Below are 15000 nucleotides of genomic sequence, written 5' to 3' on the forward strand. Positions count from 1 at the left end.
TACTACTACACCTGCTGCTACTACTACTAATACTACTACTACACCTGCTTCTACTACTACTACTACTACACCTCCTACTACTACTCTACTACTACACCTGCTTCTACTACTACTACTACTACTAAACCTGCTACTACTACTACTACCACACACACACACACACACACACACACACACACACACACACACTGAACATATTCATAGAGCTATATTAAAGGTAAACAGTCACATTTTCCTCTCATTCAACATGTCGACTTAAAGCCAACTTGAACTCGTTTCTTCATTATGAACTTAAAGATATCTGAGTTCTTCTACGTGAATACACAATGAAGTCAGCTTCATGTTGGTCTCATCTTTCTTCTCTTTCTAGATCAGAGTCTTTTTCCTCCATACTCGATAGTGATCACACGTTTGCATAGCGTAGACCTTCGTAGCCAATGGGGTTGTGTTGATAAGCCTTCATGAGGTGATTGGTGGCTGGAAGGCCAACAGCACAGAGTGAACACATTTAAAAGGCTCCAGTGTTACACCAGGAGGGCAGTCATTGAAAGAGATGGGTGGCATGACGCGTCTTCTCCTTCTTCTGCTGTGGGCCGGTGAGTGATCGACTACTGCTGCTCACTTGAACCATTCTCTATGCTGTCAGACAGTCTTCATGGAAATAGTGTGTTTTAAACTGAGTTCATGCCTCAGACGTGCTGTTATTACACTGTAATAACAGATCTATGGTGCATTCTGGGGACAGTCCCACTTTTAAAAGTTTATAATAACATTATTAAATCTATTTCAATAGGAAGCCAGTGTTACATCTTACTCATCAGTCTAAAGAAACGCTGTGAGTTCAGCATCAAACCTCGTGTTTAACTCTCCAATGTTTACTCTAGTTTAGTTGAGTTTGAAATCACTTCTATTGTTTGCCACCAAACATTTCTTTGTCAAAGCGGATGGTTTGGACGGTGATGAACGTCACTTGTCCAAAGCTCAGTCATGTTTTTTAGTGCTATGCCTTTAATAACCGGGAGGCTGCACCTTCAACGTGACGACTTCTTCTTCTCTCTGCTCTACTTCTTCGTCCTCTCATGTTGGACTGAAGACATGTTTAAAACTCAATTTCTGGCCACATCTTACACATCACACCTTTAAGGACACTGCATATCCAACAGTGTGCCGCTGCTCATAGCAACAGCCTGTGGATGTGGTAGTAGGCCTTCTTCTAGTCCACATGTAGACTAGATGGGTGGACTCCCATCACCTCTCAATGGTGAACAGTTGGTCCACTGTTCCACTCTACCAGGATGGAGTCAGCATCGCTCCTCCTGAATCTGAGGTTCAACAATCGGCCTTCTTTCTAACAAGCTGCTGGAAGCTTTCACAAGGAGGCCGATACCCAGACTGATTTCTAAAGAAAATCAATTAAGCGGCACTTTAGTGAGTTACTTGCTGCCTTCATTCAGCTTGACACTGTGTCAGAGAGATTGTGATGAAGCTTTTTCACGAAATACATATGAACCTTGTGACTGCTGGAATATGTTTGTAATGCTTGCTCTGAGCAGATTGCATTAAACTAGATCCCCTCAGCTCAGCCCTCCGTTTCCAAGTGTGTCTGATAACTTCAGTGACGTTCAGGTAGAGAGAGTTATCTTTAAGATTGTGTTGTTCAGCAATACTCGGCTCTTCTTCACAATCAAATTATTGAAACCAATAAAATCAGAACAAAATTAAAATGTATTTTTTAATTGTAACTAAATCTTGTTTCTAGAGTAAAGTCACTATATAAAGGCATTAATATTTCACTGGAGACAAATCTAACATGTCTATAAAATAAACACATTTCTGAGTGAAGTTCATGAAGAATGAAGAACACAGACCAGATCAGATCGTATCATCCATTCCTGTTGTCCTCTGTCCTCCTTTGTCCTCCTCTGTCCTCCTGTCTCAGCAGAGAAGTTAACCAGGTCATGCTCGTTGAACATGCACACACACAGTGTGTGTGTGTGTGTGTGTGTGTGTGTGTGTGTGTGTGTGTGTGTGTGTGTGTGTGAAAACATTCAAAAGTACTGATGGAAAGCAGCAGTAACGTCAGGACTTATCAATACTCTGATCTTTCACATTGTAGCACTGGTTCCTGTTCAATACCAGTTTCAGTAACCACCCCTACCTTCAGATGATGTGAAGTTTGTCCGTTCTGGGCTGCTGTAGAAACAACATGGCTGACTCTGTGAAGAGGACCGGCTCCTAGAGAACGGCTTAATGGCTTTTTTCTAAGCTATCAAAAACATAACGGTTCTTAGTTTCAGCTCGTTATACACTAACGGAAAATAGTTATGCATAATATATTCCATTTTCTGCCAGTAATCCCCCTAAATGTTACACCCTGTTTAATACATAGTTCCTTCATATTTAACTGTTGTTGTCTACTGAGTACCAACAACCACTGTTCTAACTCACAGTGATGGAGGACTTTGTGTTTCAGGTGTCACAGTGGGCAGGGTGGTGGATCTGCAGAAGAGAATCATCGGAGGTCACGATTGTACCAATACGGAGCGTGGGTACCATGTGTTTTTAAAAATTAACGGTAAGTCCTTCTGTAGCGGCTCTCTGATCAGTGAGGACTGGATTCTGACTGCAGCTCACTGCTGGGAACCAGAAGAGTGAGAAAATGACAACTTTACTTTAAAACTCGTCACCACATGTTTCTCCTTCATAAAGTCAATCTGAAAGCAGCAGTCAGTAGTGATCTGATTGAAAACTATAGCATTCACTTTATGGAGAAAGCATTGATCATGTTCATGTTCAGAAACTAATATTACACTACGATGCATCTATAGTAGTTCACTGATGTTTCTCTGTATCTTTTCTTTGTAGGACTATAACAGCAGTTTTTGGTAGAGACCCAAATTCAAAAAATGAAGTGGAGATCAGTGACCATAAGATCTTTAAGGGCATTTTTTACATCTCCCATGACATCATGCTGCTGAAGCTAACTAAACCCGCTACGATTAAACATGTACCACTTCCTGACTGTAAACATCAACCCAAAAAGTGAGTAGTGATCTTTGCTCCTTTAATCCGTCTGACAGTTCAACTCAAAAAGATGAATTGCTCTGATATCTTTACAGAGAGGAACTAAACCACAGAGTTTTGTTTTCATCTACCCTGGAAATAGAATAAGAAATGCTTCTAGAACGTGAACAAAAGAATCAACATGGGCAGGACTGTGGCAAGAGAGAGTGTTGTTAAAGAAGAACATCTAAATGTAAAGTTGTTTGTTTCTGGAATTAGAAAACTGCTATAAAAAAGTTTCTGTTCTTCTTCTTGTATTTCAGAGGTGATAAAGTTCAGATTGCAGGTTATAAGTCATCTGCTCTTCCTGGTCATTATGATGGTGAGATGTATCTTGTTTATTTTACAATTTATGTTCATAAAACAATTATCTATTCTTTTAATTACAGTCAGCGTCGTTGTAGCGGCCAAACCTTTAGCAGAGTGTAAAACCTTAAGTTGACGTGTGTCTGGTCCTACGCACATAGCTCACACTGACGCCGCTCGTAGGTGAAAGCACGTGTGTTTTATTTATCCAATTTCCTTCTTACAAGTTAGTGAAACAACTTCCTTTCTTCCTAAAAGTAACCGATTACCTAGACACACTTTAAGGATCCACAGGTTATCCACGAATTGTTCCACAACTTAATCCACATAGCACGTTCCACATGACACGGTCGGCTCCACTCTGCTCCAGCTACTGCTAACAGCTGACACTAACTGTCGCAAAGTGTCCTTAAAGTGACGGCAGTCTGTCACTTACGTGTATTTCTTACCACAACAAATGATAACAACACCCTTGTAACATTCAAAGTAGAAACAGATCTGACTGAAGTTAAACACGTAATTACAAGTAAATATTTTACAGCAAATTGAATTTGGCTCTTACAGTCGTTATTTAGATTGTGTGTTTGGTAACACTGCTGACTATATTTACATTCAACACATTTATTTTGTCTCAGAAGTGTGTTGCTTTTTTATTATAGTCATATATTTACGTAATAAAACATGAATATGAATCTTTGGTTAGAGCTCACTTTTTCTCTTTCCATCTAGACGAAAGCCTTATAGATACATCAAAGCCTCTCCAATGTGCAAACACCAAGGTTGTCAAATGCCATTGGACCGATAGATGTAAGCAGAAGATCTTACCAAAAAAGTTTCCACCCATACTCTGTTTCAAAGACAATGGAGTGGATATCTCTTCAGTGAGTTGGCATGACTTCTAACTATCTTCTCTTCAAGTCATTACAATCTTTTACTAATTCATTATAAATGAGTATTACAATAAATGACACAAAAATCTGTTACACTAAATATATATGTTTCTCTCACAGGGTGACTCTGGTGGAGGACTGGTGTTCAATGGCATGATTTATGGTGTCAATGTATTTTCTGGAAACAAAACCTGTGATGGATCAGCTGCATCGATGGACGTCTGTCATTACCTGGGTTGGATCAAAACCACTATTGGTATTCGCAAAAAGCTTGCTGGGATGTCTAAACTGTGGTTAGGTTGTGCTCTACTGTAAAATGTTCTGTCATTTAACAGACATTTCTCAAGCATTAAGAAAACTGTTGAGTTACTCTGAATTTGTAATTGATACATATTTTCTATTGATTAAATGTTAGTGAAGCCCTTTAAGACAAACAATAACTGTTATTCTATGACTTTATTCTTCACATGGTAGTGTCTGAGTTATAACTCTTAGTTTACACTTTGTTGCTGTCAAACCCTTATGATAAAAAATAATAATCAAAATATATAAAAACACATCTGTAGATGTTAACATGTGTTATTTTACAGTCATTGTATTGAAAAACAACAAAGTGCCAAATGTGATAGTCTGCTATTCTTTCAACAACACTGATAACTATGATAATCCATATGACTCTTCTTGTACAATGTTGTCACTTATAATAAAATGAAGATGACTCACAATCGTTTGTTGTTCTTTTTGTTTTCAGTGTCTCAGAAAAAATACACAAACAGATTTCTGTGACGTTTAAAGCTCCACTAATCAATATCTCTAAAGCTACAATAAGATGTATTTTGGCCATGTGGGGCCAGTGTGTTCTCATAATAACAGTGATTATAGCTGCTCTACTTACTACCTTATTATTGGTGGGGAAAGGGCAGGAAAAGAAGGGATGCTTTTGTTTTTATTAATCAGTTTTAGATTTTATTTTTGTATTCATTTCTGGTAAATCAGGGGAGGGTCTTTTACTCTTTCTTGCCAGAGTTTTATATTTAACTTGAAGCCCTCCATGTGAAATGTTAGTTGTGAAGAAGGATCAAACTGTTAGATCATAAAGTGATCTTTTTATGTGCCATGGATCATAAAGGTTTTGAATTGTGTCATATCCAGAAGACAACAATAACATCCCTGTTTGACACAGGCCAAGGTTAAACCATCTTGTGGCCGTAAGCTTGTTCAGTTTAAAACAAGCGTAAAGACATTAAAGCACAAGTGAGATCACCTCCACTGTGCTGCTGTTTAAGAACAGTCATTGAAACATTAAAAAGCAGTGTAAGAAATAAAATACAGTAAAATGCAGAAATGCAGGAAATGGATTCATATCCTTGAATGTGGTTCAGTTAAAGGCAGCAGCAAACAGAGACGTCTTCAGTCTGGATGTAGAGGAGCTGAGGGTCTCAGCAGACCTGCAGTCTGAAGGTGTCTGTCTCGCTCTCACTGAACAGGATGTTCCCTTACTAACCCGATAGTTAGGTCAACCTTTCTCCTCTGCTGGCTGTCATTTGATCAGGTCAGAGTGAGTTCAATCAAAGTTCACTTATTCCATTAGCTTTAAATCCTGTTAAGCCCGACGGACCCGATTTCGGGTCCGCTGTAGCATTTACCGTCCAAAAATGACCATTTGCATGTAATTATGAATATGAAAAAAAAAAAAAAAATTCCAAAAAAAAATTCAAAATCTGCTTAAAACAAACAATCTAAGACATTCTTACACACTCCAAACACCATTCTACACAAATAGTGTACGCAAATAAAAGATGTATCACAAAATCACGTATTTCTAGCCATAACTCGCTCTTCTCGAGTTAGCATAACAAAGCTAACGGTTAGCATAGGCAACCGAAATATCAAACAGCACGAGCATTCGACACAGATTGCAGACCTACTATCAGATCGCCTCTCCGGTAAACCCTCACAAGGCTGTGAGCAAACAAACACCAGAAACACAATGCGTAATATCCTTCAAAATCATCCAAAGCTCCTTACCTTTTCGTTGTTCTGCTGTAAATCTCCGCTTATTTCCGTCAACAATATTTCTACGTATTTCCGGTGCGTCTCTGAAATGTCCCCGTGCAGAAACAAGGGCCCGGCTAACAAAGGCACCGTGAGGGGATGGGATCGAATTCCGACGAAGTTGTGCGCACGGTTCAGGTGACGCGCCACCGTTTTACTCCCCACTGGCTAACGCTTCTGTCTATCAAAATCACGATGCGTTTGTTAGATAGCCAGGACTCAGACGCTTCTAAGGCGGGCCTTAGACTGAAATCGACCAACCACAGGCTGAGCTAGGAGACCTGGAGTGGAAGCCAGATGAGAAAGTCCCATGGATGACAGACATAAACAGGCTCAGAGAGGATCCAGGCTCTCTAAATGATGCCAAACTTCTGCATATGATAGATTGAACACTATTAGTCATAAAAGAAGTGAAATATATAATTATATACTCTATAAAATTACAATGGAACAGCTTGGAAACAAATGACATTTTGGTTGACCTCGGCTGAAATCACTGCACTCTAACCTCTCTAGCTCTTGAATGCTTCACTTTATCAAAGAATACATTGTGCAGAGAGACTCTCAACCCATTGGGCTATGATCTGGAGAGGAGAAAAGCTTTCCACAACAACATTAAAAAGAAATATCTTATCAAAATTGGATTAATTTATAGTCGGAGATAAAGAATTTCAATTTGTGCTGTGTTCCATCTTAATGTTCTCTTCACCAGTAACATATATACTGATATTTACAAATCTCAAAAAATTTCACAAGTGTCAGCTTTCTACACTATAACAACTATTAAAATACACCTTATATTTAGACGAAAATCACTCTCTTTACTATGGGTTGCAAAAATCGAGGGGAGGCCTACAAAAAGGCTTAGGGCTCATAACAGTCAACATTACAAGCACGTATGATTATATTTTGATAAATGATAGGAAATCACACATTAAAGCAATTTAATAATTGAACCATCTCCAAGCAATATGAGATTACCTGCAATGAGTATATTGATATCTGAAAGCATAACACTCTTAGGCTGATAATAAGCAACGGATCGTAACTTATTATCGAAGTAAAAGTAAAATGAGGAACAGACAGCTTGCATAAAATACAGATAACACCTTGAGATAGGATTTCCTCTTTTTCTAGGGGTCACAGGGGCCATGTTCCCTATATGCTAATTAGGTGTTACGTTGAAATGCGCTTTGAAGACTTCTCTGCATGAGTCAGCCAGATGGTCAAACCACAGTACGCTGCCTTATCTCTTTTTGAGCCCTGGCCCCTCGCTCCACAGGAAGAGAGGTGTAAGATAGAGTCCGAAAAGAGTCAAAGTTTGAAACTCGCTGCGTTTTTTGACGCATTGCTGTCAGAATTCTTTGGCATCATATTTTCAGTGCCATGTTGTGGCTGCATGCTGAGTCCCTACTCACTATTCTTAAGGGCCTCTAGTGAGAACACGACCCCGAGTCACTGCTCACCTAAACAGTTTGCACTTGCACACTTTTATTGTTTTGGGCTGTGTGTTTGGTTAACAGCTCACAGAACTACCAGCACACCACAGCTGAGCACGTCACCACTAAAATGCGGGCAGACAGCTGGGTGAGTGTAATTTTGTTTTTGGCAATATTGTCTGAAATTGTTACGTTTGGGGGGCAGATCAGAGACTCAGGAGACGAGGTGAAGTGGAAAACAAGGTAACTTTACTGGGCTCCAAGCCATCAAACACAGGATCAGAAAACGACTCGAACAGGGAGCCAAAAATCCCAAAACTGTAGAAAAAAGGCAAAGTCACAAACCAGGAACCAGGAACCAGGAGCAAACACGAGGACAAAAACGCCAGAACACGGAGAACACATGGGGAAGACACAACGGCAGAACATGAAGCAGACAGGGGGACGAACAAAGACAATCTGACAACCAGAACAGGGAAAGCAGGGGAGGAAGCTTTCACAAGGAGGCTGATGCCCAGATAGTTGGAGCATTCCTCTTATTTAACAATGGACCAGCAGCTCGGTCCACCAGTCCACACGCATGGTTTGACTCCAACAAACTGGATGGGACTGAAATTAAAGTTCAGGTTAAAGTACTGAATCAACAAGCCGTGAGAAACAACCATACTGAGTGGACTTGGATCATTTTAATGCAAATAACCTGCAAAGAAAAACATGTTTTCTCTCTTTTGAAACACATCTTCCCTTCTTACTTCGGCTGTGAAGATGACAGATCGCTCTTCATCGCTCCTCCTTCTGCTTTTCATCTGAAATCTTGTTGTTCAATCGGCAAGTCATGATGAAGAATCAAAAACAGCACAAGCTCTCTGAGTGGTTTTAAAGAAGACACCTTTGACTGTAAACAATAAGAAACAAGATACACCAACAATATGGATCTCTGTATTGTAAAGAAATCCAAATGAACTTCACTTTAAATGAAATTGACTACACTGTTGTTGTTTGCTGTTGGTGATCCTCACACTACTGTTTAGTTTACCTAGTTAATTAATTTAACACTATTCTATTTCATTGTATATACTGTGCATTTTTTGCACTATTTATTATTTTATTTTGTTTATTTAAAGTATATATTGAGCATCTTTCATACTTAATATTTTTATGTTTACTCTCTAACTTCGTTTGCTGCTACAAACACATTTCCCCCTGAGGAAGAATAAAGTATCTATCCATCCATCCAGCCATCTATCTATCTATCTATCTATCTATCTATCTATCTATCTATCTATCTATCTATCTATCTATCTATCTATCTATCTATCTATCTATCTATCTATCCATCCATCCATCCATCCATCCATCCATCCATCCATCCATCCATCCATCCATCCATCCATCTATCTATCTATATCAGACAGCAGTTTTATAAAATACAACATGAACTTTTGGAAATCGTAGCAGAGCTGTCATGTAACACAACACAGCCAACATATGCAATGAGGGGAGCGATTGTTTCTAATGTCCTCTAAAATCTAGATGAACTACACATGTTTTAAACTCATCATTTATTTAATAGATTGAATAAGTTGACCAAGGTTGTTGACTGTTGCTCTCGTTACTGCGGAGACTCAACAATTGATGAAGATCACAAATCAGCATGAATGTGCAGATCTTTTCAGCCAATGGGAACCTGTCAATAAAACTCTGTGATGTGATTGGTGGCTGGAAGGCCAACAGCACAGAGTGAAGAGACTTAATAAGCCGACACTCTCACACCAGGAGGGCAGTCCTTAGAGGGAGAACGACAGCGATGGCGCATCTGACGTCTCTTCTCTTTGTGCTGTGGGTCGGTGAGTCACTAAGTTTATATATTATGAGGGTGGCCGTGGCTAAGTGGAGATCGGTTCGATCCCCGGCTCCTGCTCTACTGGTCTCATGTCAATGTGTCCTTGAGCAAGACACTTAACCCCCAAATTGCTCCCGTAGCTGCTCTGTAGATAGATACTGAATTGTAAGTCGCTTCGGATAAAAGCGTCTGCTAAATGACTGTAATGTAATAAAGTTCCTTCAAAGTGAATTGCTGTTTTCTGTTCTAGCTCACAGTGATGGAGGACTTTGTGTTTCAGGTGTCACAGTGGGCACGGTGGTGGATCTGCAGAAGAGAATCATCGGAGGTCACGATTGTACCAATACGGAGCGTGGGTACCATGTGTTTTTAACAATTAACGGTAAGCCCTTCTGTAGCGGCTCTCTGATCAGTAAGGACTGGATTCTGACTGCAGCTCACTGCTGGAAACCAGGATGGTGAGAAAATGACAACTTTACTTTAAAACTTGTCACCACATGTTTCTCCTTCATAAAGTCAATCTGAAAGCAGCAGTCAGTAGTGATCTGATTGAAAACTATAGCATTCACTTTATGGAGAAAGCATTGATCATGTTCATGTTCAGAAACTAATATTACACTACGATGCATCTATAGTAGTTCACTGATGTTTCTCTGTATCTTTACTTATTTATAGGCCTATAACAGCAGTTTTTGGTACAGACCCAAATTCAAAAAATGGAGTGATGATCAGCGGCCCACCTGAGATCTTTAAGGGCAAAAATGACATGGACCATGACATCATGCTGCTGAAGCTACCTAACCCCACTCTGATTCCACCTGTACCACTTCCTGACTGTAAACATCAACCCAAAAAGTGAGTAGTGATCTTTGCTCCTTTAATCCGTCTGACAGTTCAACTCAAAAAGATGAATTGCTCTGATATCTTTACAGAGAGGAGCTAAACCACAGAGTTTTGTTTTCATCTACCCTGGAAATAGAATAAGAAATGCTTCTAGAACGTGAACAAAAGAATCAACATGGGCAGGACTGTGGCAAGAGAGAGTGTTGTTAAAGAAGAACATCTAAATGTAAAGTTGTTTGTTTCTGGAATTAGAAAACTGCTGTAAAAAAAAAAGTTTATGTTCTTCTTCTTGTATTTCAGAGATGATGAAGTTCAGATTGCAGGTTATTTCTCATCTGCAGCTCCCTTTGATTATAATGGTGAGATGTATCTTGTTTATTTTACAATTTATGTTCATAAAACAATAATCTATTTTTTGAATTACAGTTAGTGTCGTTGTTTAGATTGTGTGTTTGGTAACACTGCTGACTATATTTACATTCAACACCTTTATTTTGTCTCAGAAGTGTGTTGCTTTTTTATTATAGTCATGTATTTACGTAATAAAAATACTTTAGAGCTCACTTTTTCTCTTTCCATCTAGACGAAGGTCTTGTAGATACATCAAAGCCTCTCCAATGTGCAAACACCAAGGTTGTCAAATGCCATTGGACCGATAGATGTAAGCAGAAGATCTTACCAAAAAAGTTTCCACCCATACTCTGTTTCCAAGACGATGGAGTGGATATCTCTTCAGTGAGTTGGCATGACTTCTAACTATCTTCTCTTCAAGTCATTACAATCTTTTACCAATTCATTATAAATGAGTATTACAATAAATGATAGAAAAATCTGTTACACTAAATATATATGTTTCTCTCACAGGGTGACTCTGGTGCAGGAGTGGTGTTCAATGGCATGATTTATGGTGTCAATGTAAAATCTAAAGCGTATGCCTGCGCTGGACGAGCTAAATCGATGGACGTCTGTGCAGATATTTACATGCGTTGGATCGAAACCACTATTGGTATTCGCAGACCCAGAAAGGGACGGTTAGGCTGTGTTATACATTAAAATGTTTTGTCATTTAACAGACATTTCTCAAGCATTAAGAAAACTGTTGAGTTACTCTGAATTTGTAATTGATACATATTTACTATTGATTAAATGTTACTGAAGCCCTTTAAGACAAACAATAACTGTTATTCTATGACTTTATTCTTCACATGGTAGTGTCTGAGTTATAACTCTTAGTTTACACATTGTTGGTGTCAAACCCTTATGATAAAAAATAATAATCAAAATATATAAAAACACATCTGTAGATGTTAACATGTGTTATTTTACAGTCATTGTATTGAAAAACAACAAAGTGCCAAATGTGATAGTCTGCTATTCTTTCAACAACACTGATAACTATGATAATCCATATGACTCTTCTTGTACAATGTTGTCACTTATAATAAAATGAAGATGACTCACAATCGTTTGTTGTTCTTTTTGTTTTCAGTGTCTCAGAAAAAATACACAAACAGATTTCTGTGATGTTTAAAGCTCCACTAATCAATATCTCTAAAGCTACAATAAGATGTATTTTGGCCATGTGGGGCCAGTGTGTTCTTATAATAACAGTGATTATAGCTGCTCTACTTACTACCTTATTATTGGTGGGGAAAGGGCAGGAAAAGAAGGGATGCTTTTATTTTTATTAATCAGTTTTAGATTTTATTTTTGTATTAATTTCTGGTAAATCAGGGGAGGGTCTTTTACTCTTTCTTGTTAGAGTTTTATATTTAACTTGAAGCCCTCCATGTGAAATGTTAGTTGTGAAGAAGCATCAAACTGTTAGATCAAAGTGATCTTTTTATGTGCCATGGATCATAAAGGTTTTGAATTGTGTCATATCCAGAAGACAACAATAACATCCCTGTTTGACACAGGCCAAGGTTAAACCATCTTGTGGCCGTAAGCTTGTTCAGTTTAAAACAAGCGTAAAGACATTAAAGCACAAGTGAGATCACCTCCACTGTGCTGCTGTTTAAAGGTGAAGGAGACGCTGTTGTCTTAAAACGGTAGAAAGAACAAGTTCGTCTCCTTCAGTCTGACGATCATAGAAAGAGCAGTGGACAAAAACCAGGTCTTCAGAGGTGACGCAACCGTCTGCAGAGGAACCCCACATCCATTTTAATATATATATTTAATGTAGAGTTTCTAAGTTAAAATGAAGACATCTTGACATGTTTTAATAAGACATAATAATTATTTGTTGTGTGTCAGTGTCACTCAGTTTGTGACTCTTCATCCTGACTTGCAGATCAGAGTTCTTTGGTAAAAACACAGCAAGTCACCCTCACAGCAGAAGTGTAGAAGGAAAGAAGTGTTTAAAAAGAAGGGAACTAGTTTCCATCATACACGTTTGCAATTTAACAACAACTTACAATACAATACAAAAAGAACAAGGCCTTCATTTAAATTTAAAGGTAAATATATATATATATATATATATATATATATATATTGTCATTGATATGATTTTTTTGTGAACGATAATGTTAACGCAGAAACGTTGACATTCAACATATCTGTGGTTTCTAGGTTATTTATTTATTTTCACAATATTAAAGATGTCGTTAAAAACGTGAACTCCTGGTCAATCTTCACTTTGATGAATGATGGATTTAGTGAGAAGCTCTTGTTCAGTCAGTTTCACAAACATATGGTATTAAAGTGTATCCTCACTATGGCTGTGAGATGCTCTTATCTTCTCAGTCCCACAGAGATTATTTCCAAAAAACCCACTATCTGGGTCTCAGGTGTGGGATGGGAAGCCAGATGCACACGGCTAGCAAAGAAAAGTTGTAATACTGAAAAAAAAGGCTGTTGAAGACCAAAGCATTGTTTTAATAGAATAAAGCATATGGTATACGCATTGACCAAGGAACTACATTAATGCACTAAAGGGCTAGGGCATACAATAATGTATGGAACGGAAACAAGCTCCACACATCGATGAATGTATTTCTTGATTTACTCTGAATTTCGCCCTCAATTATTGGTTATTTTTGATGCACAGTAAATCTTCTATTGCAGTGAACTTTAGTGAATCCAGTGTGTTTCACTGACATTATCAAGAAAGATTAATGTCTTTGAGGACCTGAGCTTCCTGTCCCAGTTGAATTATTTTGTTTCCATGAAGTTTTGCAGCACTTACTGTATATAGAGTACATGGACACAGTCACACCAAAGACTTTTGCTCAGCATTATACAGTCTGTCCCACAAATAACCACAACACCAGAGAGGAGGAACAACAAATGTTCCAATTGCAGGTGTCCATGTTATTGTGTCCACCCTCTAGATATACTGTACAAAGGAAGGATACAATTATATCCATATTGAGTCAACAACAGTGTAGGACTCGTGGACATTTTTCTGTAAATTGCCTGCAAAGATTTCTTCTTTTAATTTGAGTATATTTGCACAATTTAGAAAATACAAAACTATAATGGAGATAAATAATATCACAGTGCAGGAAGAGGCAAAATACCCACTGGGCTTATTTGGAGCCTCCACCTAAATAATGTTTATAGAACACAAAATGATACATAAGATAAGACTACGTAATATTGATGACATAATATTTTAACAAGCTGTAGGATATATAATACCAAGACATGAACAACGAAAAAAAGAATTGTGTGTGTGTGTGTGTGTGTGTGTGCTTGTGTTTGATAGGAGGATATTGATTCATACACACCTGCATTAACTCTTAAACAATAGTAATGCTACATACTCTATGGGTTAAACAACTGAATGAATGTTATATTAAAAATGAAAGAAGGAATAATACATGGGGGAGAGCAATTACAAAACAACAATTACATGTTTTTTTCAGCATCTGTTGACACATTTTAAAGAGGAACAATATTTTCTTTCTTTCTAAACTCATCTTCCTCTTCTTACTTCTGCTGTGTTTGTCTTCCTCTCTGTTTCTCCTGAAATCTTTAAGTTCAATCTGCCAGACTGGATGATTTGGCAGATACATTTGATAAATAAAACAAATGGCCAAGGTTGATAACCGCTGCTCATCAGCTCTCTCGTTTCCACAGAACATCAGTCAATAAATATCAACAATTAGCATAAATGCTAACTGCATACATTGATAGGCCGTCACTGAGACGTGCAAAACTGAATCCAGAGGAGTCCGAAAAGAGTCAAAGTTTGAAACTCGCTGTGTTTTTTGACGCATTGCTGTCAGAATTCTTTGGCATCATATTTTCAGTGCCATGTTGTGGCTGCATGCTGAGTCCCTACTCACTATTCTTAAGGGCCGCTAGTGAGAACACAGCTTAGTGCATCAACGACCCTGAGTCGGCGATGCCCAGAGATACAGTGTGTGTGTGTGTGTGTGTGTGTGTGTGTGTGTGTGTGGGGGGGGGGGGCCTAACAGTTTGCACTTGCACACTTTTATTGTTTTGGGCTGTGTGTTGGTTAGCAGCTCACAGAATTACCAGCACACCACAGCTGAGTGCGTCACCACTAAAATGCGGGCAGACAGCTTGGTGGGGGGACTGGGGACACTGG

General features: G+C 38.5%; 2 protein-coding genes across 2 annotated transcripts; both read left to right on the forward strand.

Annotated features, from left to right (window-relative positions):
- The first annotated feature begins 459 nt into the window (after window positions 1-459).
- LOC137871570 (trypsin I-P1-like) lies at window positions 460-4984 on the forward strand. The gene is made up of 6 exons (XM_068709431.1): window positions 460-596; window positions 2474-2651; window positions 2866-3042; window positions 3327-3385; window positions 4099-4250; window positions 4380-4984. The coding sequence occupies exons 1-6, from the start codon at window positions 554-556 to the stop codon at window positions 4572-4574; spliced, it is 804 nt and encodes a 267-aa protein (XP_068565532.1). The 5' UTR covers window positions 460-553; the 3' UTR covers window positions 4575-4984.
- Window positions 4985-9537: 4553 nt separating this feature from the next.
- Window positions 9538-11902, forward strand: LOC137871562 (putative trypsin-6). Its single transcript, XM_068709421.1, has 6 exons — window positions 9538-9600; window positions 9877-10054; window positions 10272-10451; window positions 10740-10798; window positions 11023-11174; window positions 11304-11902. The coding sequence occupies exons 1-6, from the start codon at window positions 9561-9563 to the stop codon at window positions 11490-11492; spliced, it is 798 nt and encodes a 265-aa protein (XP_068565522.1). The 5' UTR covers window positions 9538-9560; the 3' UTR covers window positions 11493-11902.
- Window positions 11903-15000: the final 3098 nt, after the last annotated feature.

The sequence above is a fragment of the Cebidichthys violaceus genome, unplaced genomic scaffold, assembly GCF_023349555.1.
Source record: "Cebidichthys violaceus isolate CVI_PGR_0920_01 unplaced genomic scaffold, fCebVio1.0.p SCAF_148, whole genome shotgun sequence".
NCBI classification, from domain to species: Eukaryota; Metazoa; Chordata; class Actinopteri; order Perciformes; family Stichaeidae; genus Cebidichthys; species Cebidichthys violaceus.

Bases quoted from the DNA above. Each gene is read 5' to 3' on its own strand.
- LOC137871570 (XM_068709431.1), top strand. From the start codon at position 554: ATGGGTGGCATGACGCGTCTTCTCCTTCTTCTGCTGTGGGCCG. The intron at 597-2,473 runs GTGAGTGATCGA...TTTGTGTTTCAG, and splicing joins CCTTCTTCTGCTGTGGGCCG to GTGTCACAGTGGGCAGGGTG. The intron at 3,386-4,098 runs GTGAGATGTATC...CTTTCCATCTAG, and splicing joins TCTTCCTGGTCATTATGATG to ACGAAAGCCTTATAGATACA.
- LOC137871562 (XM_068709421.1), top strand. From the start codon at position 9,561: ATGGCGCATCTGACGTCTCTTCTCTTTGTGCTGTGGGTCG. The intron at 9,601-9,876 runs GTGAGTCACTAA...TTTGTGTTTCAG, and splicing joins TCTCTTTGTGCTGTGGGTCG to GTGTCACAGTGGGCACGGTG. The intron at 11,175-11,303 runs GTGAGTTGGCAT...TTTCTCTCACAG, and splicing joins ATGGAGTGGATATCTCTTCA to GGTGACTCTGGTGCAGGAGT.